The sequence below is a fragment of the Heteronotia binoei genome, chromosome 12 (genome assembly GCF_032191835.1).
Source record: "Heteronotia binoei isolate CCM8104 ecotype False Entrance Well chromosome 12, APGP_CSIRO_Hbin_v1, whole genome shotgun sequence".
Taxonomy (NCBI): Eukaryota; Metazoa; Chordata; class Lepidosauria; order Squamata; family Gekkonidae; genus Heteronotia; species Heteronotia binoei.
In genome coordinates this window covers 41,108,597-41,132,608 of record NC_083234.1, presented here as the reverse complement: position 1 = coordinate 41,132,608, position 24,012 = coordinate 41,108,597, and the positions used below count along the sequence as shown (strand labels likewise).

General features: G+C 43.3%; 1 protein-coding gene across 1 annotated transcript in view; it reads right to left on the bottom strand.

Annotated features, from left to right (window-relative positions):
• Positions 1-24,012, bottom strand: part of LOXL2 (lysyl oxidase like 2) — a 123,367-nt gene that overhangs the window by 76,681 nt on the left and 22,674 nt on the right. The window contains exon 3 of the mRNA XM_060251867.1: positions 21,915-22,090. Within this exon, the coding sequence (XP_060107850.1) occupies positions 21,915-22,090 (176 nt within the window). The remainder of the gene's footprint in view (positions 1-21,914; positions 22,091-24,012) is intronic.

Below are 24,012 nucleotides of genomic sequence, written 5' to 3'. Positions count from 1 at the left end.
GATTGGTTGATTGATTGATTGCTCATGACCTGAGTTCAATCCTGGCAGAAGCTGGGTTCAAGTAGCTGGCTCATGGTTAGCCTTCCATCCTTCCGAGGTCAGTAAAATGAGTACCCAGCTTGCTGGGGGTAAAGTGTAAATGACTGGGGAAGGCAATGGCAAACCACCCCGTAAAAAGTCTGCCATGAAAGCGTTATGAAAGAAACGTCACCCCAGAGTCAAAAATGACTGGTGCCTGCACATGGTATTACCTTTACCTTTAAAGCACAACACAATGGCCACCACACCAGTCACAACAGCATCATGTTCAGGTCTGGAATTCAGCAGGAGCTGACAGGAGCACAACTCCCGAACCTTTCTGACAGTCCCCCCTTCTCCTCCCCACCTTGTCCACTGAATAGTAGGTGCACCTGCATAACAATCCACCTATTTTTCTATAAAACGACTCCTGGTTGTATGGCTGGGTGCAAAGGCTCCCATTTTACCTGCTTATTCTGAGTTAAGGGACCCACTCAGTGTGTCCTATCCAAACTCTACCCTACCATCCGCTAGATAGCAAATGTGCAAATGCAATCCTAACCATTATTTTATGACATCAACAATTAACACTGCAGTACTAAACAGAGCTAACATCCCTCTAAGCCCACTGAGATCAATAGGCTTAGAACTGTTGGCATGGGGATATAGCCAATATGCCAGTTCCTTCCTAAATCCATGTTCTACCTTGGGGTCAAACAGATGTCTTCTTTCTATGGTTGAGTTTACAATGGGTCTGCATTGAGGTCAACTGTTCTAACCACCAGCAGCCAGCTGTGCCTTCATTCATGATCCTTTAATTATGATGATGATATTGGATTTATATCCTGCCCTATACTCTGAATCCAGAGTCTCAGAGCAGTCACAGGCCACGGTCACAATCACCATTAAATCCATCCCTAACCCATCGCTATTATACCCCGCAGCTTTTTTACAACGACTTTCCTGATTAGACATCCCTCCATCCTTCATTTCTAAGCAGCGTTGTTCCTGTCGTTGGTTGATCAGAGGTCTCAACCAGACCTCATTTTTTGAGATGGCATTCCACACTCACGCAAACGCAGTACCGTGGATATTGTGCTTGGCTTTTTTTTTTTTAAAAAAGGTGCCAGAAAAGGTGAGCGATCTGCCCCCTCCCCCCAATTAAACACCCAGAAAGGAAGGGGAAGTCCAGGAGCTCTCTTTGCTGTCTCTCCACCTGCGGGGGAGACAGCAAAGGTGGGTGATCTTCCTTCCCCCCCCCCCCCCAATTTAAACACCCAGAAAAGAAGGGGAAGCCCAGGAAATCTCTTTGTTTTCTCTCCGCCTGCCGGGGAGACAGCAAAGGTGGGTGATCTTCCTCCCCACCCCCCCATTTAAACACCTGGAAAGGAAGGGAAGCCCAGGAGCTCTCTTTGCTATCTCTCCGCCTGGCGGGGAGAAAGCAAAGGTGGGTCATCTTCCTCCCCTGGCAGGGAGACAGCAAAGGTGGGCGATCTGCCTCCCGCCCCATTTAGGAAAGGTCCCCTGTGCAAGCACCAGTAGTTTTCGACTCTGGGGTGACACTGCTTTCACAAAGTTTTCACGGCAGACCTTTTACGGGGTGGTTTGCCATTGCCTTCCCCGGTCATTACAGTTCCCCCCCCCAGCAAGCTGGGTGCATATTTTACCGACCTCGGAAGGTTGGAAGGCTGAGTCAACAATTGCTGGCGCAATGATATCATTTGGAGTGAGCTCTCGCAGGGAAGCGGATGTGCGCTTGCGACGAGTCGGCTACAACGGAGTGTTCAAACATAGAAAGTATGCGCGGGAGTCGTCGGAAGCATTCTTATTCTGGATTTAATGTACTATCAAAAAAGTCTGCATCTCAGTCATGGCAGTTCGGGACACGAACGAGCCAACGACCATTGCCAGATGCTGATGTTTGGACAACCGCATAAAATCCGACATGCATCTGGCTTTCATCCATGCCCATCTCTTAAGTTTATGTGCGTCTGACCTCGGCCACTATCTCCTTTGCCTTCCCCCTCCCCCCACAACAGACACCCTGTTAGGTGGGTGGGGTTAAGAGAGCTCTCGCAGCAGCTGCCCTTTCAAGGACAACTCCTGTGAAAGCGATGGCTGATCCAAGGCCACTCCAGCAAGTGCAAGTGGAGGAGCGGGGAATCAAACCCGGTTCTCCCAGATAAGAGTCTGTACACTTAACCACTACACCAAACTGTTGTCTGTCACAGGCTCACTTCTGCTCATGATTACACAACAAATACACACATTTGAGTCTTATTGAGCTTCAATCCAGCAATGCTTGTTTGAGTGCAATGACTGGACAGCAGAGACTACAAATACTTTCTCCTAGAGAGTTTTATTCAAGGTATAAGCTTGTACACAAATACCTCGAATAAAACTTTGTTGAAGGTGCCACTAGATTCTAACTTTGTTCTGCAACTTCTAAGCAACCCAGCTACCTGCCTCAGTCTTTCTCCTAGAGGTTAACCTTGGTAGTTGCTTTGATTTTTTGGGGCAGGAGGCATAAATGGGAAGATGAAATAGCCTGGCATGGAGGGTAAAGAAAACAAAGCTCTGTTAATTATCTAAAGTTCTCTCTTTCATTGTCATGTTCAGCCTTGGATAATTAGATGAGCTTTGATTTCTTTGTTACTTACCTGACAGCTTAATCTTCATATGCACACTCAAAACAAGATGTATGTTGACCGTACTCATTTCTCATTAACACCCCCGATGTTAGAGAGATGCTTAATTACAAGAAGGCTCAGAGACATACTAAAACTGCTAGCTCTAGTTCCTCCTCTGTCTCACTCCGTGTCTTATTTGCAACTACATTTTAATACTGAAATATATCCTCCAAATGAACCTATTTGGCTGAGGGGTGTTTCCAGATGGGAGATGTTATGAGTTACACATGATCACATTATTGCAGGACGCAGAGAGTCCAAAATCCCCTCCTCTGGCTGTTCCTGCTGCAAAAATGGTGCAGAATGCTGAGGCCCCTCCCCCACAGCACTTGGAACTGCAGAACACTTCGTAAAAATGAGTGACTCTGTGCACCAGTATGTGTAACCAGAGATCGAGTTCCAGTACAATACCATTCAACAGATGGGTAAGCATTATCTTAATGAGCACACTATCTCCCAAGGCTGCTTCCACATGGTGGTTTTCCTCCTGTTTCATGTCTCAATGGAAGCAGGTATCTTTGATCATCCACACAGTGTCATTCCCTAACTGTCCCCTTTCTATGTTTAATCCCACTTTGCTGCAAGCTTTCCCATTCTTTGGTTGAATCTTTAAAAAAAAGAAAAAAGACTGCAGTCAAAGCATATTTGCATGCTATGTGGATGGGGAAGGTGCAAGTCCCTTTCACGTCACTATGTCTCCTCACCTTCAGCATTCATAGTCACCATTTCCCCCAAACTACCTGAGAGCTTTCTCAGACTTGTCAATAATTGACATATTCCAATAGTGGTAAACTGTAGTGAATGATATGTCAGTCACAGATTTCAAACTATAACAACAGATCAGTTACCAAATGTAACTGATACATCACTATAGCTTAAAATTGGCTCCTTATAATCACATCTCCCATTATAGTTCCCTATGGCATTTACACTCTTCAGGTAACCCCTCTTTAAGGTGCCCTCTCTTGGAACTATACTCACAGCCACAGTGAAATCTCAAGCCTTTTCAAAGGAGAGATCTGTGGTAGTAAGGGAGGGTTGGAATGGCAGGCATGGGGAGAGACTGACGTAATGAAAATGCAGGGGAAACCATACTGTGTGGACACTCCATTGTCACCCTTAGTCTACAACTTCTCAGTAACTCTCACTAGAAAACTATACACAGGAACCCTTCTTTGCAGAGTCCATCCACTATTCACCATTATTCCTTTATTCCTGTCCCTCCCACAACAACCATTGCACAAGGACATTCCTAGAACATCTCCAAGCACCCCAGTTTTTTTAGACCTCTACTTTGCTCTTGGGCACACATAGGATAACAATCACTCTATAGTGGAACTAAAGGAGTAATGTATTCAACAATGGAAGTAATATGCAGAAAACTGATATGAGAGAAATTGTACTCTTTACAGTAATTGAGTGACTGAGATGGGTAATAAGTAGAAGACAAAGAAAAGGAAAGGGTTTGTACCAAGCGTACACTGTGAAATTAATTTATCTACAGTGCTGGGCAGGCATTGCATAGATACCTTTAATAAAAGACACACTCATAGAGAACAGATCTAGCACTCATGTGTCTAATAGCCAGTAAATGAAACAAATTCCCTACTTAGAGATGGTATGCTTGATTGTCAGACATTGGAGTCAAACTCAATGTCTCATCATATTCAGACTGTAAGATTCATGTGGCCATTTTGTTATTCATTGTTAAAAATGGTTTTTTGGCCTGATCTAAAATGGTAAATTCTGTGTTCAAAGGGATGGCTACACTAGTGGGTATTAGATGTGTGATCTAGCACTATGTCCCATGCACACCATCACCCTAACAAGATCTGCCCACAGATGGAATTCAGAACTGCAAAGACATATTTAGTAGCAAGACCTATATTAAGCAGAGAAAAGGGCAGAGTCAACAGCAAATATTTTTAAACGGATGTTTAGGGGGAACTCTTTAGAAATCCTCCTGTGTATATTTTTAAAAATAATATAGTAGGGTCCTATTCCTATGCCAATTAAATTGCTGGATGGGGTGGTCAAGTGGTAATGAGTATATTATTTTAAACTATGTTTAGACAACACGGCGTGGTGACACAAGCACCATGAAAACGTTTGTCCTGTAAAAGTTAAAGCAGAAACTGCATGCTAAATTCAGACCAATAAAACAAAGTTGGAATCCAATGGCACCTTTAAGATCAACAAAGTTTTATTCAAAGTGTGAGCTTTTGTGTGTCAAGTACACTTTGTCAGACAGTAGTATGGAATCATACTGTTGTCTGACGAAGTGTGCTTGGCACACAAAAGCTCACACTGGACTCCAACTGGCCTGCTTTTGGCGGGGAGGGCGGAATATAAATTGAAATAAATAAACAAACTTTGTTCTATTGCTTCAGACCAGGGGTGGAATTCTAGCAGGAGCTCCTTTGCATATTAGGCCACACACCCTGATGTAGCCAATTCTCCAAGAGCTTACGAAAAAGAGCCTTGTAAATTCTTGGAGGATTGGCTACATCAGGGGTGTGTGGCCTAATATGCAATATCCTGTTAGAATTCCACCCCTGCTTCAGACTAACATGGCTGCCCATCTGGATCTACTTTCAGACCAATAAGTGAACTCCTGACAGAAGAGGTTCAAATGCTGCAGTTGGATCTTGTACAAATTGTCTACGATTTAAGTTGCCACTCACCATTTAGTTCAATATATGCAGTTAAATATCTTGGAATAAAACTGAATGGCTCATTCAGCTGACATTTAACTGGCTAGCAGTTACAAATTGTGGAGGCTCCTGAATCTAAATAAGCAATGGAGAAGATGGGTTCCTTCAATTGTTTCCTCTGCCCAAAGTACAGAGATGAGTCCAGGAACCAGTTATTCTGTGATTTCATTTTTTCTTTCTTTAGGAGGATTTTCACATTGTGACATACATATATTGGGTCGAGGATCTTCACTCTGTGTAACAGTCACACAAGTTCCTGGAGGTCCCTTCCAGCTGTATGATTCTGTGATTCTATGAAATTTCTCAGTTCCCACTTGAATCAATGGGCGTTTTCGCACTCACGTTCAGCCGGTGTGACCCCCCTCTTCACCGCGCAGGATCTGTGCGGATTTCGCACTAAATGCCGCGGAGCAGCCGGAAGAGCCGGAAACTCCCGTCGCAAAAGCCGTGCAAACGGAAACTGCTTTTTGGCGGTTTACGTTTGAGCGGCTTTTGCACCGGGAGTTTCCGGCGCAAAAGACTGCTCCGCGGCATTTAGTGCGAAATCCGCGCAGATCCTGCGCGGTGAAGAGGGGGGTCGCGCCGGCTGAATGTGAGTGCGAAAACGCCCCATGTGTTTGATTCAGAATGCAAATACAGCATGCATGGAGAAGCAGTTTCAGCCACCCTCCTATGCTGTTTCCCTAACATGAAATGGTCTGGGGGTGGCATTATTTGGCCTACTGGAGAAACTCTCATGAAATTTGCAGTCTTTAAGCATAATTATCAGGTTTTAAAGGGTGCATCGTATTATCCATTTCTGAACCAGCAAACAACATGCAGATTTCAATAATACATACATTAATTTCAGATGTGTGGAAGTGAAATGCTGACATTTGGTTAGCAATGAGGATGAATGGGGGGGAAAAACAATTGAGTTGGTTTAGATAATTATGTTAAGCTATTGCTGACAGAGGGTCAGGTGAAGACATTTGGCTGCCTGGTGCTGCCACCATGGGCTCAAACTGGACGTGGCAGCAGACCTATCTCTAAATATGGATCTGGATCTCACCCAATCTCTAACAGCGAGGGTGAGGGGCAGGTGTGTGAGAGAGGGGCAGTATGTTGTACTGATAGGTTTAACACAGAGCTGAGAGGATCCTAAAGCATCATGCTAATGTGATGATGTCATATGTGATGACTAATTCCTTCCCCCTATTTCCCCCCTGTTGCCTTGAAATAATTTTGTTCTTAAAACTGGGCCCATCCTTTATATGTGACTGGGACTGATCCACCTTTATTTAAAAAAACTCCTAGGTCTTCTAGGCAGAATACTGATTTGCTGGCCTTGTGTGTCAATCATGAAGCCACCTCCATGCACTTGGAGCAGGTTTTAAGGTGGAAAAGATGGGTGGGGACCCTTAAACAAAATAAACAAGCAAAAAGAAAATAAAGCACAATCGCTTAAGCAGAACAACCTTACCAGTTACTGGAAAAACCCTCAAACACAAAGCAGATGGTGTGCCCTGAAGCATGTGGGGAGGGGTGGGAGGAATAGCTTCAAAGCCAGGCACTGTACACATGACAGTACAGAAGCAAAGGCAGAGCTGCAGTGCATCTAACCCCCATTCCTGTTTACAAGTATGTCTGTATGCATCCTTAGTCTTCAAGATGCCACAGGGCTCTGAAGACATAATCCTGCTGTGACGGTGGTGGAGAGCAGAGCATGGACCAACTCCCACAAACATTCATTATGACATCCCCTTCCTTGGTAATGTGCACCCCCAGCAAGTCAAGACAAGCCCAGGGAGGCCTTTTGTGTACTTTCCCAAGGAAAATCCAGCTGCTTGATCTCCCCGCATGGCTCAGTGGGGAGGCAGGGAAAACAAGCTGCCAGATGCTTCTAGAGAAGCCATGGCTTGGCCTTGAGTCATTTGGATTTCCTGGCTGCATTGGACTGCACTTGTGATGGCAGGGCTCCCACCCCAGTGGAGGAGAGGCTTATAATGCAGAGCTGTGAGAACTCCCCTGCATCCATCTTCTTCCCACTGGCACAAGGTGCAATACTGCTGTTTTTATAGACAAGCAAGACACACAAATGGTCAAATAATTATTCTAATGATGTATCTGCATCTAGGGAGAACACTGTTTTAAGAAACAAACCAACCCTACAGGTTTTTCCCTTTCTCAAGCATTAATGAGACACTGTCTGAGTATTTAGATGAAGCAGTTTTTTCCTGGGCAATGGCTCTCCCCTCTTCAGAATTAATGCAGTGTCGCTGAAGCTCCACAGCAGAGCTAAGCAAATACTTTCTCTCTCGACCTTGGAAAATGGAGAAAATGTTGGTATTTGCGCAGACAGGAGCATCAGGCTAATTTTGGTGAACCAACAACACAGGAATTTGGCCATTTGGAAGACAGAAAAAAAACCTTTTTTAGTTCTAACAAGGATCCATGCTCATCCTTAATTTATTTTAGTATTTTTCTTCTGCTTTTCTCCCTAAATGGAGGCCAAAAGTGGCTTACAACATCCCTCTTCCATTTTATCCTCACAACCACAACAATGCTGTGAGGTAGGTTAGGCTGAGAGTGAATGACTGCCCCCAGGGAAGCAAGCTTCCATAACAGGGTATAGAATGTGGATCCAGCTGCTTGATCCTCCACATTCAGCCAGCTGGGTGACATTGGGCCAGTCACAGTTCTCTCAGGGATCTCTCAGCCCTACCTACCACAAAAGGTGCCTGTTGTGGGGAAAGAAGGGGAAGGTGATTGTAAGCAGCTTTGAGACTCCTTAAGGTCGAGAAAAGAGGGATACAAAAACCTGCTCTTCTTCTTCATCCAGAGAGTTTCCAATTCAATTCCATAGCAAGATATGAAATGTAGATACACACCCTGGTGTCCCAGATCCTAGTTCAGCCACTACACCACCCAGGAATGGCCAGTGGAGGGGGCACAAGGGCTATTTGCATCTCAGTCTCAAAGGAGGCCTCAAATTTAGATGCTTTTTTGTGGCATTTGATAAGTTTCACAACATTGAATCATAGAGCTGGCAGAGACCTCCAGGGTCATCTAGTCCAACCCCCAGCACAATGCAGGAAATTCATAAACTTGTTTTTATGAATTCATCATTGTTTTTATAAATTCATCGTTCATCATAGTTCTTTATTTTCATTAGGGCTGGGGGGCGGAACTGGGAGTGGTTCAGGCTTCTCTGCACATAGCATCACATAGAGCATAACCTACTGCTTGGTGGCTTTTATCAGTCAAACAGGGCAGTCCCTATGCAGGAGACCAAATGGGTGGAAGAGTTCTTTGGATCTCAGCCAGAGAAAGGTCTTTTCAATACCTGCTACCAGAGATGTTTATTGCTTGAGTAGAGCTATACTGCTCCCACATGCTCCATCCTATTCTAGTTCCTCAGACATGAACAGTTTCTTGGCTTCTTTGGGGAGGGGGGGCAAGGCTGTGTGAGAACACAGGCTTAGTATGCACAAGGTCCTAAGTTCCATTCCTAGAATCTCAGCTGCAGGGATCCTAAGGTCATGGCTCAGTGGTAGAGCACCTGCTTGGCATGCAGAAGGTCACAGGTTCAGGCCTCAGCACCCTTGGTTAAAAGGGTCAGGTAGCAGATGATGTGAAAGTCCAGGACCTGAGATCTTAGACAGCTATTACTGGTCAGAGTGACCTTGATAAACCAGCTTGACCAACTAGCATTCACATCAGGTACAAGGTGTTGAGGATGGTCCTTCTGTAATTGAGTCCTTGGAGGTCCACTGCCAGTCAAAGCCGGCAGTTCTAAGCTGGATGAAGCAATGTTCTGACTTGGTGTAAGGCAACTTCATACATTCACTTTGATGGCTGCATGCCAGGTTTGCAGCGTTGCGAGGGGGAGCTGGGGCAATAATAAATTACATAAGTAAGAAATTTATTCTTCTTATTGGTGTTTCCTGGTACTACATCTTACTGGTAGTCTGAGGGGTGGCTACCTTCTCTCTTTGGGGGGCTTGAAGCAAAAATCGGAGGTTCCACTTTATCTACTTCCTTACTGGTGTTCTGTACTGGGCTCATACCAACACACTTTCATCTCTGATGGTGGTGGTGCTTTGGGAATCCTAGGCATCTTGCATCTATGGGAAGGGACATAAAAGTATTTAGTGCAGCCAACATTTCCTGGCTTGGAATGAGCTGTGGGCACTTCAAAAATTTTAAACATCTGTCTTTTTAAAATTACATGTTTCTGTTTCTTTTTCCTGTGTCTCCAGGGATAGGACAGTGGGCTAAATATCTAAATAAAACCTGCGCAGCACAACAGCATATGATGAGTTGATAATGGTTTACACTACAATAAGTGGTAATAACTTAAACAGTTGTGTGGCCAGGCTTTGTCTGCAACTGTCAGCTTTTCCATTACAAAAAATAAAATCCCTCTGGTGTTAAGGAATGGGAATGTGTGTGCGTATATATGTGTGTGTGATTGTGTGCAAGGATAGCAACTTCAGTAGGCGCTTCGACCACATGCTGAAAGAATTACTATTTCAAGAGAACAAAAGACAGGGTATGTAACCTAGGCATGGAAGATGTGATGTAAGGGAAATAGATATGGGTCTGTTCCGTAGACAGGCTGAGCATTTTGCAGTGGAAAAGTTAGTCAGGTTTTCTTGTACTTCCTCTTATACAAGAGGTGAAAATTCAGAGCCCATTTTGAAAAGCATCTGTCTATTGGAGAAGGGAGTGCTGAAGACATTGGAGATTCTCTATAAAACTATTTTTGTTTACAAATCCACAGGTTTAGAAGCAAAGAAAAAGAAGCAGAGAACTTTAAGCATGCCATGTTAGTTTCACAGAAGAATTATGTCCTATTCACAACTTTTGTCCCTAGCATGGCTCTGAGGTAAAAAATAAGTCCTGCTGGGGAAAAATCAGCAAGTGATCTAGTCCCCCAGTTCTCCTTGGGGGACACTCTGTACTTGCATTGATGTTACCAAGGAAACTTTGGTTTGCTGAGGTCACATGTTCTGATCTAAACAATCCAAAAAGGTCTAAAAGTTAAGTTGAGCATCAAATAGTGTGACTTGTTCCCAGGCTATCTCACAGCACAAGACAAACTTTGGTGCTACTGACACCAAATCAAATGGCTGCTGGTGAAGCTGTGCTGATAGAAATGAGTCACATATCCTCTCTCCCAGTTTGCCTCTTTAGTTCATTCTCCTTATCTCCACCCACCCTCTCAAAGTGGATGGATACTGCAAGTTCCTAGGAACATTTAGGGGACAGCATCGACTGATTCATCAGAGCAGAATGGACACAGCCCTAAATTAGTCCCCTGAACTTTGATCCTTCACAAATGAAAAAAGCAGAGGCAGAGAACGCTGACTTGCATGATTAATATCTAAAGCATCCCAGAATGTGAAATGACCTCTGTCTAGACTGATGCATGTTTTTCCTCAGCCTCTGCTCTGAGAATTCAAATGAGGCTCTGGGGAAGCCTCTAATTGCCAAAGCCATCTTGGACATTCCAATACCTCCTCCTTATATTGAGCTGTCCCCAAGAAGCCTGCCAGGATACAAACAGCCCCCTAGTCATTCATGGGGATTAAAGAGAGAAGGTGAAAGACATTCTAACCCTACTAGGTTTTTCTCTAATACAAAATATCATATCAAACAGAGGCTTTAACCTGAGTTATTCTAACCCTAGACCGATTTCCCACTCACCTTACGCTGCTCTCACGTTCCTCTTCTCAGCGGGGCTTCCTTCCGATTTCACACTCTCTGCCTTGGGGCTGCAGCTAGTGTCGCATGGCAAACAGAAGCTGGTTTTTAGAGGTTTCTGTTTGCTGCACGAAAAAGCTGACGCTAGCTGCAGCCCCGGGGCAGATAGTGTGAAATCGGAAGGAAGCCCCGCAGAGAAGAAGAACATGAGAGTGGCGTAAGGAGAATAGGAAATCGGTCTTACCTTTCTAACTCTACTAGGTCTTTCTTTAATAAGGTAAAGGTAGTCCCCTGTGCAAGCACCAGTCATTTCCAACTCTGTGGTGACATTGCTTTCACAAAGTTTTCACGGCAGACTTTTTTACCAGATGGTTTGCCATTGCCTTCCCCAGTCACCTACACTTTCCCCCCAGCAAGCTGGGTACTCATTTTACAGACCTCGGAAGGATGGAAGGCTGAGTCAACCTGGAGCCGACTACCTGAACCAGCTTTCACTGGGATCGAACTCAGGTCGTGAGCAGATGGCTCCGACTGCAGTACTGCAGCTTTACCACTCTGCGCCACGGGGCTCTTGCTTTCTTTAATACAAATATCATATAAAACAAACGCTTTAACCTGAGTCAGGCCAAGTAGCCTGATACTGTTGACATAACTACACATTATGTTTTCCCCCAGCTCCTCCTCAGGTCTATGTGACCCACATACTCTTGCAAGTTCTCCACTGGAAACTAAATTCCAGGAGCGCAGGCCCAAATTTGGATCAGGAGGACTGTGGCAAGCACAAAATAGGATTTGCCTCCCCCTGAGCCATTAGCCTGAGCTGAAATGGCTTGGAGGGGCAATTGTCCTATTTGGAGATTCCACATGTGTTGATGGTTTAAACAAAATTTCCACAATGGAGCAAATAATACTCCCCTAGGGCCATTTCAAGTCAAGAATACGGCAAAGAGGGGCTTCCGGTTTTGAGTCATGGAGGATTGAGGTGCTTCTCACTAGAGGAACAGACCAGAGCCTCTGTTCTGGGCAGAGAAGGTGATCCTAACGCCTGCTGCCTTCTTCTCTCAGGCAGGGAGAAGCCCAAGACATGCTTGTTAAATTCTGAGGGGATTTACTTTGGCTGACGAGGAATTCCAGTGGGATTCCTTTTTAGCTTTGAAGGGTCCCCGGAGAAGGATTGCATTCCAACGTCTACAGAGGACTTCTGAGGTCATTAAATTGACTTAAATTCACCAGGATTCAAAGCTTCTTTGGAAGTGAATAACGTCTACTTTTGAAGAGAATGGTGTTTAAACTACGTGACAATGAAATGAGGTATAGATGGATAATACCTGAAGGTCTGAGCCTTGAGCTGCAAGGTAAAAGGATTACAATTATAAGCACACAGGAACTGCGTAAGTTTTATGAAGAACATAAAGAATTTGCACCATGATGGATTACAAATTATTATCTTGGGATGTAAATGGACTAAATTCACCACAAAAAAGAAAGGCAAAGTTTCATTGGATTAAAAAGCAAAATTGTAATATAGTTTGTTTACAAGAAGTGCATATCAAACAAAAGGATTACAAATTTTTATGGAATAAACAAGTGGGACTAGAATTTTATTCATTGGCTGAACAGAAGAAAAGGGGAGTGATTTTCTATATTAAATAAGAATTGGAGCCGAAATTAGTGTTTAAAGATTAAGATGGAAGATTTGTAGCGGTAGAAATAATATTAAATGCAAAAAACCCGTTGTTATTGGGACTGTATGCACCAAATGGTGCAAAGGATGCTTTTTAAAAAGACATATAACAATTTGATGAACTGACTTATTACCAAGTTCTGATAATGGGGGACTTTAATGGAACAATTAAGAACACACTGGATAGGTCTGGGGGTAAAAAAAATAATAATAAAGAAGGAAAATTGCCAAAGTCTTTTTTTGAATTGGTCAAACAAGAAAATTTGGAGGATATATGGAGGAAATTTAATCCTGAAGTGCGGGACTATACCTTTTTTTCAGCAAGACATAAAACTTTTTCCAGAATTGACATGTTGTGGGGCACTAAAGACTTAGGCCTTATAACAAAGAAAATAGAGATTTTACCTAAAATTGGGGCTGACCATAACCCAATAATGTGGATTACAAAATTGTCTAAGAAGTTGAGAAGATGGAGATTGAATGAAGATATACTACAGAATAAAGAAATAGTGACATCTCTAGAAAATGAAACCAAAGCTTTCTTCCAAATAAACGATAAAGAGGATATAGAATTTCAGATGGTCTGGGATGCTTATAAAGCAGTAATGAAAGGAATATTGATTACATTGAATAATAAAGATAAGAGGGCAAAAGAAAAACAGATGTTGGACATTCAAAATGAAATAAAGAAAAAAGAAGGGGAACTGAGAAAAAGGCCAGGGAAAAAGAAAATTATAAGGGAGATTACAATATTACAAACGCAAATGAGACATTTGTTAAATAAAGAACTGGAATGGAATCTGAAAAGATTGCAGCAGAAATCTTTCGAGGGAGCAAACAAACCCAGAAAATATTTGGCCTGGCAACTGAAGAAAAAGAGAGAAAGTAAAATTATTAATAACATTGTGGTGGATGGAAGAGAGGTGGTAGATCAAAAAGGAATAAAAAGAGTATTCTTTAAGTATTATGCCAAGTTATTTAAAGGTGTTAAAATAAGGAAAGGAAAGATGGATGAGTACTTACAAAAGATAAAAATAGCACCCTTAGAAAATATGCAAAAAGTTTTGAATGATCCAATTGAAAAAATAGAAATTGAAGCAGCAATTAATGCAATGAAAAATGGAAAAGCACCTGGGCCAGATGGATATACAGCTAAATTTTTTAAAACCCTCAAAGAGGAGTTAATCCCGAAACTTCAGAAATTGATGAATATGATAAGAACAAAAGGGAAAATACCAAATACGTGGAAGGAAGCTGTTATTTCATTGATTCCAAAGGAAGATAGAGATGTTATGAACGTAAAAAATTATAGACCAATTTCATTATTAAATAATGACTATAAAATATATACAAGAATCTTGGCAGAACGGTTTAAACAATATTTGATAAATTTTATAAAGGAAGATCAAGTGGGGTTTCTTCCCAAAACGCAAATAAGAGACAATATCAGAACTGTTGTAAATATGTAGAATATTATGAAAGACATCCAGAAAAGGGAGTAGCATTATTCTTTGCGGACGCAGAGAAAGCATTTGACAATTTAAATTGGGATTTTATGTTTGCAGTAATGGAGAAAATGGAGTTGGGAGAAAGCTTTATAAGAATGATAAAAGCAATATATACTGAACAACGTGCAAGGCTATGTATAAATGCTGATCTTACAGAAGACATGATAATTAGTAAAGGTACAAGACAAGGTTGTCCACTTTCCCCATTGTTGTTTATAATGACTCTTGAAATATTACTTGATGTAAATTCAAGAAGATAAAGAAATAGAAGGATTAAAAGTGAAAGGATTTACTTATAAATACAGAGCATTTGCAGATGATATAATGTTTATAAATGAAAATGCCATACAAGTCACACCTTTGTTGTTAGCTAAAATACAAGAATATGGGGAGTTGGCAGGACTTTGTATTAATAGTCACACCTTTGTTCTTAGCTAAAATACAAGAATATGGGGAGTTGGCAGGACTTTGAATTAATAAAGAAAAATCAAAACTTCTATGTAAAAATATGCAAATAAATAAGCAACAAGAATTACAGAGACTAACGGGCTGTGAAGTTACCTCCAAGGTAAAATATTTGGGTGTGGAGATAACAATGAAGAATACTGATTTGTTCAAAAATAATTATGAGAAGCTATGGTGTAAAATGGATGAAGATATGTTAAAGTGGAATAAACTTAATTTGTCACTGTTGGGTAGAATAGCCTCAATTAAAATGAATATTCTACCAAGAATAATGTATTTGTTGCAAACTATTCTGATTGTGAAAGACAGTAAACAATTTAATAGATAGCAAAGAAAAATTTCAGAGTTTGTGTGGGCGGGGAAGAAACCAAGAATTAAAATGAAAATTTTAACAGATGCAAAAGAGAGAGGTGGATTTCAGTTACCAGACTTAAAATTATATCATGAAGCTGTTTGCTTAGTATGGATGAAAGAATGGATAATGTTGTTAAATAAAAAACTCTTAGCGTTGGAAGATCATGGAAATAAATTTGGCTGGCACGCTTATATGAATTATGGTGGGAAAAAGATAGACGGCTTTTTCTGTCACCATTATATAAGAAACAGCTTGCTAAATACATGGATGAAATATAAGAAATATGGAGATGAGAGAAAACCGTTATGGATAGTGCCAGCCGAAGCAATAAAAATAACATCTGAGATGGGTGAAGAAAAGTGGTTGTCATATAATCAACTATTAAAAATACAAAGTGGTAAAATAGAATTGAAAACTGCTGAAGAGCTGAATAATAAATATGATTGGTTTCAAATGCAACAAATAAAGAGTTTGGTGGAGAATGACATTGAAACTGAAGAAATAAGAAAAGAGCAAACAGAAATGGAAAAAGTTCTGCTTGGAGACAACGAAAAATTAATTTCAAAATTATATAAATTACTTTTAAAATGGTCTACGGAAGATGAAATAGTGAAATCTCAAATGATTAAGTGGACAATTTATGTAAATAAAGAAATACAGATGGAAACTTGGGAATATTTGTGGAAGAACTCTATGAAGCTTTCGACGTGTCATGGTATTAAAGAGAACTGTTTTAAAATGATGTATAGATGGTATATGATTCCTAAGAAATTGGCAAAGATGAATAATAAGATGCCAGACAGATGTTGGAAATGTAAAAAACATGAAGGTTCTTTTTACCATATGTGGTGGACTTGTGAAAGAGCAAAAAAGTATTGGCAGATGAGTCAACAAGAAATTTCTAGGATCTTGGGATATGATGAGTCAACAAGAAATTTCTAGGATCTTGGGATATGAATTTAAGAAAGTTGCAGAGACATTTCTGTTGGAATTACAAATGGAAAAATTTCCAAAAGAAGATAGAACTATAATTTGGTACTTGCTTTCAGCTGCTAGGACATTATCTGCGCAGTTGTGGAAGCAAGAAAAAACACCAGAGAAATGGGATTGGATTGTAAAAGTTATGACATGGAGTGAAATGGACAAATTAACAAGAATTTTTAAGAGACTATGATTTAGAAGTTTTTAAGATGGAGTGGAAAAAGTTCAGAAGATATGCAGAAAAAGAGTGGAAAGTAAAAGGACATTGGACAATTTTTGATAATGATTAAGTCTTAGAAAAAAGAAGAATATTAATTTTAGTTTTTATTAGTTAAGGGTATCTTTAAACATTAGTACTTTAAGTAAATAACACTGGCGGGGGTCAAGTAACGGGGGAGAGGTGGGTAGAAAGTAATATATGGGATAGATAAAAGAAGTTATTAATGATGCAAGAAATATAATTTGTTACCATATGTTACCAAATAAAATTGTTTTAACCACAAAAAGAAGATAAGGAGATAAGAGGGTTTGAAATTGAGAGGTTTCTCATACAAATACAGAGCGTTTGCAGATGATGTAATGTTTATAAATGAAAATCCCACTCATGTAACACCATTGTTGCTTCGTAAGATACAAGAGTATGGAGAATTGGCAGGTTTTTATAAAAACAAAGAAAAATCGAAAATATTGTGTAAAAATATGTCAAAGAGTAAACAGAGAGAACTACAAAATTTAACAGAATGTGAAGTTACCTCTAAAGTAAAATATTTAGGTTTGGAAATCACAACAAAAAATATTGATTTGTATAAAAATAATTATGAGAAGCTTTGGCGTAAGATTGATGGCGATTTGATAAAATGGAACAAGTTGAATTTGTCTTTACTGGGCAGAATTTCCGCAATTAAAATGAATGTCTTACCTAGAATTATGTTCCTGTTTCAAACAATTCCAATAGTGAAAGATAATATACAATTTAGTAAATGGCAAAGGAAAATTTCAAAATTTGTATGGGCCGGGAAAAAAACAAGAATTAAAATGAAAATTTTGATTGATGCAAAAGAAAGGGGAGGTTTCCAATTGCCTGATTTAAAGCTGTACCATTATGCAGTGTGCCTGATGTGGATTAAGGAATGGATGACGTTATTAAATAGAAAACTACTAGTACTAGAAGGTCATGGAAATGTCTTTGTTTGGCATGCGTATATGTGTTATGCAAAAAGTAATATGGATAGTTTTTTCACACATCACTATATAAGAAGCAATTTGTTAAATACATGGTTACAATATAAAAGATATGGAGATGAAAGGAAACCGCTTTGGATTGTGCCAACAGAAGTAATAAAATTATATTCGGATATCAATTAAGAGAAATGGTTATCATACAAACAATTGTTAAAAATACATGGAGGGAAGGTGGAATTAAAATTGGCTGAAGAATTACAATATAAATATAATTGGTTTCAATAGCAACAGATTAAAAGTTTGCTTGAACAGGACATTACAAATGATGGAATAAGACAAGAACAAACAGAACTGAAGAGAATGCTGTTTGGTGATAACGAAAAATTGATTTCAAGAATTTATAAACTATTGTTGAAATGGTCTACGGAAGATGAAGTAGTCAAATTTAAAATGATAAAATGGGCGATAAATATAAATAAGGAAATAGAGATGGAGTCATGGGAGTACTTATGGAAGAACTCTATGAAGATATCGACATGTTATAACATTAAAGAAAACTGTTTTAAAATGTTATTTAGGTGGTATATGACACCTAAGAAACTGGCAAAAATGAACAATCAGGTGTCGGACAGATGTTGGAAATTTAAAAAACATGAAGGATCTTTCTACCATATGTGGTGGAGTTGTGAAAAGGCAAAACAATTTTGGCAAATGATTCAGCAAGAGATCTCAAAAATTTTGGGTTATAATATCAAGAAGGCACCAGACATCTTTTTGTTGGGATTACAAATGGAAAAATTTCCGAAACAAGATAGAATGATAATTTGGTACATGCTTTCAGCTGCAAGGACATTATATGCGCAGAAGTGGAAGCAGGATAAACTACCAGAAAAGTGGGACTGGACTTTAAAAGTTATGCATTGGAATGAAATGGAAAAGTTTACAAGAATCTTAAAAGAAAATGATCTAGAGAAGTTTAAAAATGAATGGGGAAAAGTTCAAATATATGTTGAAAAACAATGGAAGGTTAAAGGGTACTTGGTGATTTTTGACAATAGTTGGAGGAAATATACATGGATTATAGTCAAAAAGTGGGAATATGCTTTCTTTTTAATTTTCTTTTGATAAGGACTAAAGGATTATAATGAAGATGAATTATAATTATTATATATGGTTTTTTCTTTCTTTTTTATCTTCTTGCTGTAAGATTTTTTTAATGAAGATTCTTTATTTGAAAAAATTACCTTTTAGTTTTAGCAATTTACTTTAAAATACACCATTGGAGGTCAAGAAAAGTGGGGGAAGTAGGGTTGCCAAGTCCAATTCAAGAAATATCTGGGGACTTTGGGGGTGGAGCCAGGAGACTTTGGGGGTGGAGCCAGGAGACATTAGGGGCGGAGCCAGGAGCAAGGGTGTGACAAGCATAAATGAACTCCAAGGAAGTTCTGGCCATCACATTTAAAGGCACCGCACACCTTTTCAATTCCTTTCTTCCACAGGAGATAATGAAGGATAGGGACACCAGGGGCAGCAGGGCCAGGTCAGGGCGACAGCGGTGGGGCGGCGTGGCAGAGAGCAGGCGCCCCTTAATTTTAGAAATTAAGACAAAATATTAAAAATACCTACCTTTGTTCCACACTGAACTTCTCTAATTGGGACAGGATGATAGAGCTTGAATGGATGTAAGCCATTTGCTGTGTCATTGAAGGACAGTTCCATCTTCATATCAAAACAGTGATTTTATTCATGTGCAGAGCTGGTCCAAGGGGTTTTTTTTGTGCCCTAGGTGAATTATGACTTAGCCCCGAGCCCCGCAGGCAGCCCCGAGGCTGCGGCCAGCAGCCGGAGGAGGCAGGCAGTGGAGGCGTTGCGCAGGGCCGGGTCGGGGCGGCAGCGGTGGGGCAGCGAGCAGGAGCCCCGCAGCCAGGCCCAGCAGCACAGTGGGCAGCCCCGAGGCTGCGGCCAGCAGCCAGAGGAGGCAGGCGGCGGAGGCGTTGTGCAGGGCCGGGGCAGCAGGGCCGGGCCGGGGCGGCAGCAGTGGGGCGGCGAACAGCAGCCCCGCACCCAGGCCCAGCGGCACCGCGGGCAGCCCCGAGGCCACCGCCAGCAGCCGGAGGAGGCAGGCGGCAGAGGAGGCATTGCGCAGGGCTGGGGGTAGCAGGGCCAGGTCGGGGCGGCAGCGGTGGGGTGGCGAGCAGGAGCCCCGCACCCAGGCCCAGCGGCACCGCGGGAAGCTCCGAGGCCGCCGCCAGCAGCCGGAGGAGGCAGGCGGCGGAGGCGTTGCGCAGGGCCGGGTTGGGGCAGCAGCGGTGGGGCGGCGAGCAGGAGCCCCGCACCCAGGCCCAGCGGCACCGCGGGCAGCCCCGAGGCCGCCGCCAGCAGCAGGAGGAGGCAGGCGGCGGAGGAGGCATTGCGCAGGGCTGGGGGTAGCAGGGCCAGGTCGGGGCGGCAGCGGTGGGGCGGCGTGGCGGAGAGCAGGAGCTGCGCAGCCAGGCCCAGCGCCAGCGGCACCGCGGGCAGCCCCGAGGCCGCGGCCAGCAGCCGCCCGCGCCGTCTGAAGCCCCCCGCCAGCCCCAGCAGCCGCCAGTCGAAGGCCATGAGCCACTGCAGCCCCAAGGGGAAGGGAGGGGAGGCTACCCGGGAGCGCTGTCGAGGGCTGGTTGGTGGCGGCACAGACAGGCCACTAGCTGCTGCCTCCTCCTCTCTGCTCCGGGTCTGTTGGCTGGTGGGAAGGCCCGGCCCAGGCGCCCCGCCCCCCCGCCCCCAGATGTTTTGAGAGCGGGGGTTGAGGCTAAAAATTCGGGGGTCCCCCGCCAGGGCGGGAGGGTTGGGAAGCCTAGGGGGAAGGGAGGAGAAAAATGTAATGTTTTTGTATGAACTTTTAATAATGCTAGGGAATTAACCTGGGGCTTTCTGCAGGCAAAGCATGTCTTCGATGAATCTACGACAGCCTTTACCCATTCAGTGGCTTGGGTCAGAGAAGGGAGGAAGCATTGCTGTGATGTTCAGACAAGAGTACTTAGACTCACAGTACAATCCTAAACAGAGTTACTCCAATACAATACTCAGGGCTGTAACCAGGATTTTAAAGGTTGGGTTTAAAAAAAAAAAAAAGTCAAGGGACACCCTTTCCCATCCACTGTAGGGCTTGCCACTTCTCAGAAGCTTTCTGGGGTAGGGACAAAAGCTGGAGGCTCTATAAGTGGCCAAGTCGAGGCAGAAAACCCTAAAACTTTGGGCTCAAGAAGGGAGTGTATCTTGCATGCAAGCAGGGGGTTTTCCTTCCACCTCCCTATCCCCCACCCCAGTGCTTTGCTGCCAGCAGCTCCATCTGACCCCCTCCCACCCTGGCCCATTCCATGTGGCTTCCTCCACCTCCCGCTCCTTGACCTTCCTCCTCTCCACCTGCTGCTTTTGCTGCTGCAGTGCACTGTGCCCTGCTCAGCTCTCCCAGTACTGGTTGCCGCTGATGGTACTTTGCTGGCTCAGCCATAGCAAAAATAAAAATAATAAGCAGGCTGCAACCTGGAGGGCCCCCTGGGAGTTGGGGGCCCTGACTGTAAGTCAGGGGGCAGTGCCCCCACAGGTCCCCCTTTGGCTACAGGCCTGACAAATCCTAAACAGAGTTACTCTGAGCCTTTTGTTTTCAGTGGGTTAACTCTGTACAGGATTGCACCACTTTGAGCTAGCCACAAAAGAAGAAAAGCAAGCATTTTTACAAAACCATATGACTCCTCAGGAATGGGGAGGTCATTTAATGCCTGTAAATTGTTAAGCAGTTTTCATTGCTTTGTTCTGTGTCCACATAATACCATAGTGTCTCCCCCCCCCCCCCCCCGTTCTTCTATTGTTGCAATCCCGCTGTCTTGCACTGTTTGTTGTACATATACAATTCTATTGTTTTAGTGCATTGTTCTTCAGTCTTGTAATGCAGTTCTGTTCACTGCAATGCCTTTATACTTCCGGCGGATAGCCATGTTGGTTTGCAGTAGAAGAGATAGATTTGAGTCCTGTAGCACCTAAGAGACCAACACGTTTTTCAGGGTAGGAGCATTCGAGAGACAAAGCTCCCAATGTCAGGCAAACAGCTTTGACTCTCAAAAACTCATACCCTGAAAATCTTATTGGTTTCTTAAGGTTTTGAATCTGTCTTTCTACTGCTCTTCTTGCATTATTTGCATTTTTAAATTATCTGTTTCGAGCATCAGAGAGAAAGGCAGACTATAAATGAAGCAGGAAAATAAAGAAATGTAATTGAGCCTTTTATTCTTGCCAGGTCAACAGCACAGCACCTCCAGCCTGCTCCTAGCCACTAATTTCAGGGATTCTGGTCTTGGAAAAGCTCCAGGACTGCCTACAGAGAGGGCCTCCCAGAGCCCCCAGCTTGCCTCTGGCATCAGATTCAATCAGCAGCTTACAAACATGGCCCAAACGTGCATCCTCCCTTGCGTAATATTTTATAGCCAATTTATAATCAAGGTGATTTGAAATGGAACACAAATGCTGTTTACTCTGGATGCAGTTGTAGTTGCTTTCAAAATGAATGGGATTCAGCTTGTTCTTGCAGGTCTGAGCACAGCTGTGAAGGCTTTGTGAGCCAAATCCTCTTTTATTCCCAGTTGGGCTTACCTCTATTTGGTTGAGTAGGGAGTCATCAAATTTAAAGCCCGGGATTCTCCTTTCACTGCAGACCACGCCCACATCCTCAGTGTGTTTGCAGTCCGATACACCCCAACCGTTGGAGGTGCACATGGCTAATGTCGTCTCCTTGCCTGTGCAGTAGACGTTGTCCAACCAAATTCTCCCTGCAGAGAAATGAAAGAAAAGTCTGCTAGTCAGAATGTCCCATATGTGTGCAATTAACATCCCCATTATGTGTGCAATTAACATGGCTTAACAGACATGCACTTTTTTCCAGTCCTGACTGCAGCCATAAGAGCAGCACAAGAATGCAGGCATCTGGATCTAGATGGGACCTTTCAAGGGGTGCCTGCAATACAGAGTGGCAAGCTCCTTGAAGGCCACTTCAGTGTCCCAAAGGCCTCCTATTTGTTGGGAGACAAGTAAAAGGCTTTTCATCAAACATTCAATGGCTGTGTTTGTTTCTCCCAGGCTCACATGTACCTAATTCTTCTTGTGACTGTGGCTTGTAGGCAGAAGTGATAAAACACATGGGTCATTTTCGCACTTAGCGTTTGCTCCCCTTATTCCTCGGCGCAATTATGTCCGGATCATTTTCCTCGTTTTCGCACATTGCCTCTTTAGTGGAGTCGCTTTCCATGAAGCTCCGGCTCAAATCGTTTTTGCACTAGCATCGACTTGAGTTCGATGCCCTGTCAATCATTTTTTTTTAAGCGCAAGTCTAATTGCGTAACAACGTAACAACGTAAACCGCATCATGTGTGCCGCTTCTGCTTATGGAGTGGCTGCAGCTGTAGTATCCTCCACAGCCCTTTATGTATTAACAGAAGCATTCACAGTGGAGAATCCCAGCACTAGATTCCCCCCCCAACACAAATTCCAGAGTTGCGTGTGTGTGTGTGTGTGTGTATGTGGCAGCTTCTTCCTTTCCCAGCCTCGCTCCCTCCCGGGTGGTGAAGCTGGGATTTCCTCCGCGCTCTTCCCCCTCCCCGGCTGGCGCTTGCAGCCGCAACGGGGACCTGACTGACTCCTGCTGCCAGAGCTCCCCCCCCCCGCCCCATTCTCTCCTTCCCCTTCTGTGGCGTGTGTGAAGAGCAACCTCGCGTCTATTTTCCGGAGTTGCGAAATATCGCAATAACGAAGAGAGAGAAATGGAGGGGGTTTTGTGTGTGTGTGTGTGTGTGGCAGCTTCTTCCCTTCCCAGCCTCGATCCCTCTCGGGTGGCGAAGCTGGCATTTCCTCCGTGCTCTTCCCCCTCCCTGGCTGGCGCTTGCAGCTGCAACGGGGACCTGACTGACTCCTGCTGCCAGAGCTCCCCCCCCGCCCCATTCTCTCCTTCCCCTTCTGTGGCGCGTGTGAAGAGCGAGCTCGCGTCTGTTTTCTAACCGAGCGGAATGTAGCCAGGGAGGAGAATGCAGGACTCCAACTTCCCATTTTATACATGGCGATTTTGTGCAGGTCCAGAAATGCTGGTGGCACAGCTGAGGGAGGCATTGCCTTTTTAAAACACACACACATGAACGCTTTGGCCCACGCCGGCACTAGATTTCCCCCCCCCCAACAATGTATAATGTATAATGCAATTTCAAAGTTGCGAAATAACGCAACAGCGGAAAAGCAACCTCACATACCCGCCGCTTCAGGAGGGTTTTTTTTTTTCTATTTGTTAATTTTGAAATAGCGCTATTACGCAAGAAAGATGAAGTTTTTTTTTAAAAAATGGCCGTGCGGGCACTTTTGGGAAGCGCCGCGAACGGCTGATGATTGGCCAAGGGGGTGGATGGGGTGGGAGGACGGAAAGGGAGAGGGTGACGCCCACAAAGCAGTCGATCCGGCGTGGATGGATTTCCCACAGCAAACTCCGAGGAGTGGATCCGGTGTGGATCCGGAGGTTTTCAAAAACTCCGGAAGGAGGTGGATCTAGATACTCCGGCGTGAAACCCCTGCAGCACCGGAGCAAGACGCAGCGCCGGAGCAACAGGTGCGAAAACCAGGAAAAGATCCGGAGGTAAATGGGGTGCTACGCCGGAGTAAACGCTAGTGCGAAAACGGCCATGCAGTCGTGTAATTAATGTGGTTTTGCAAA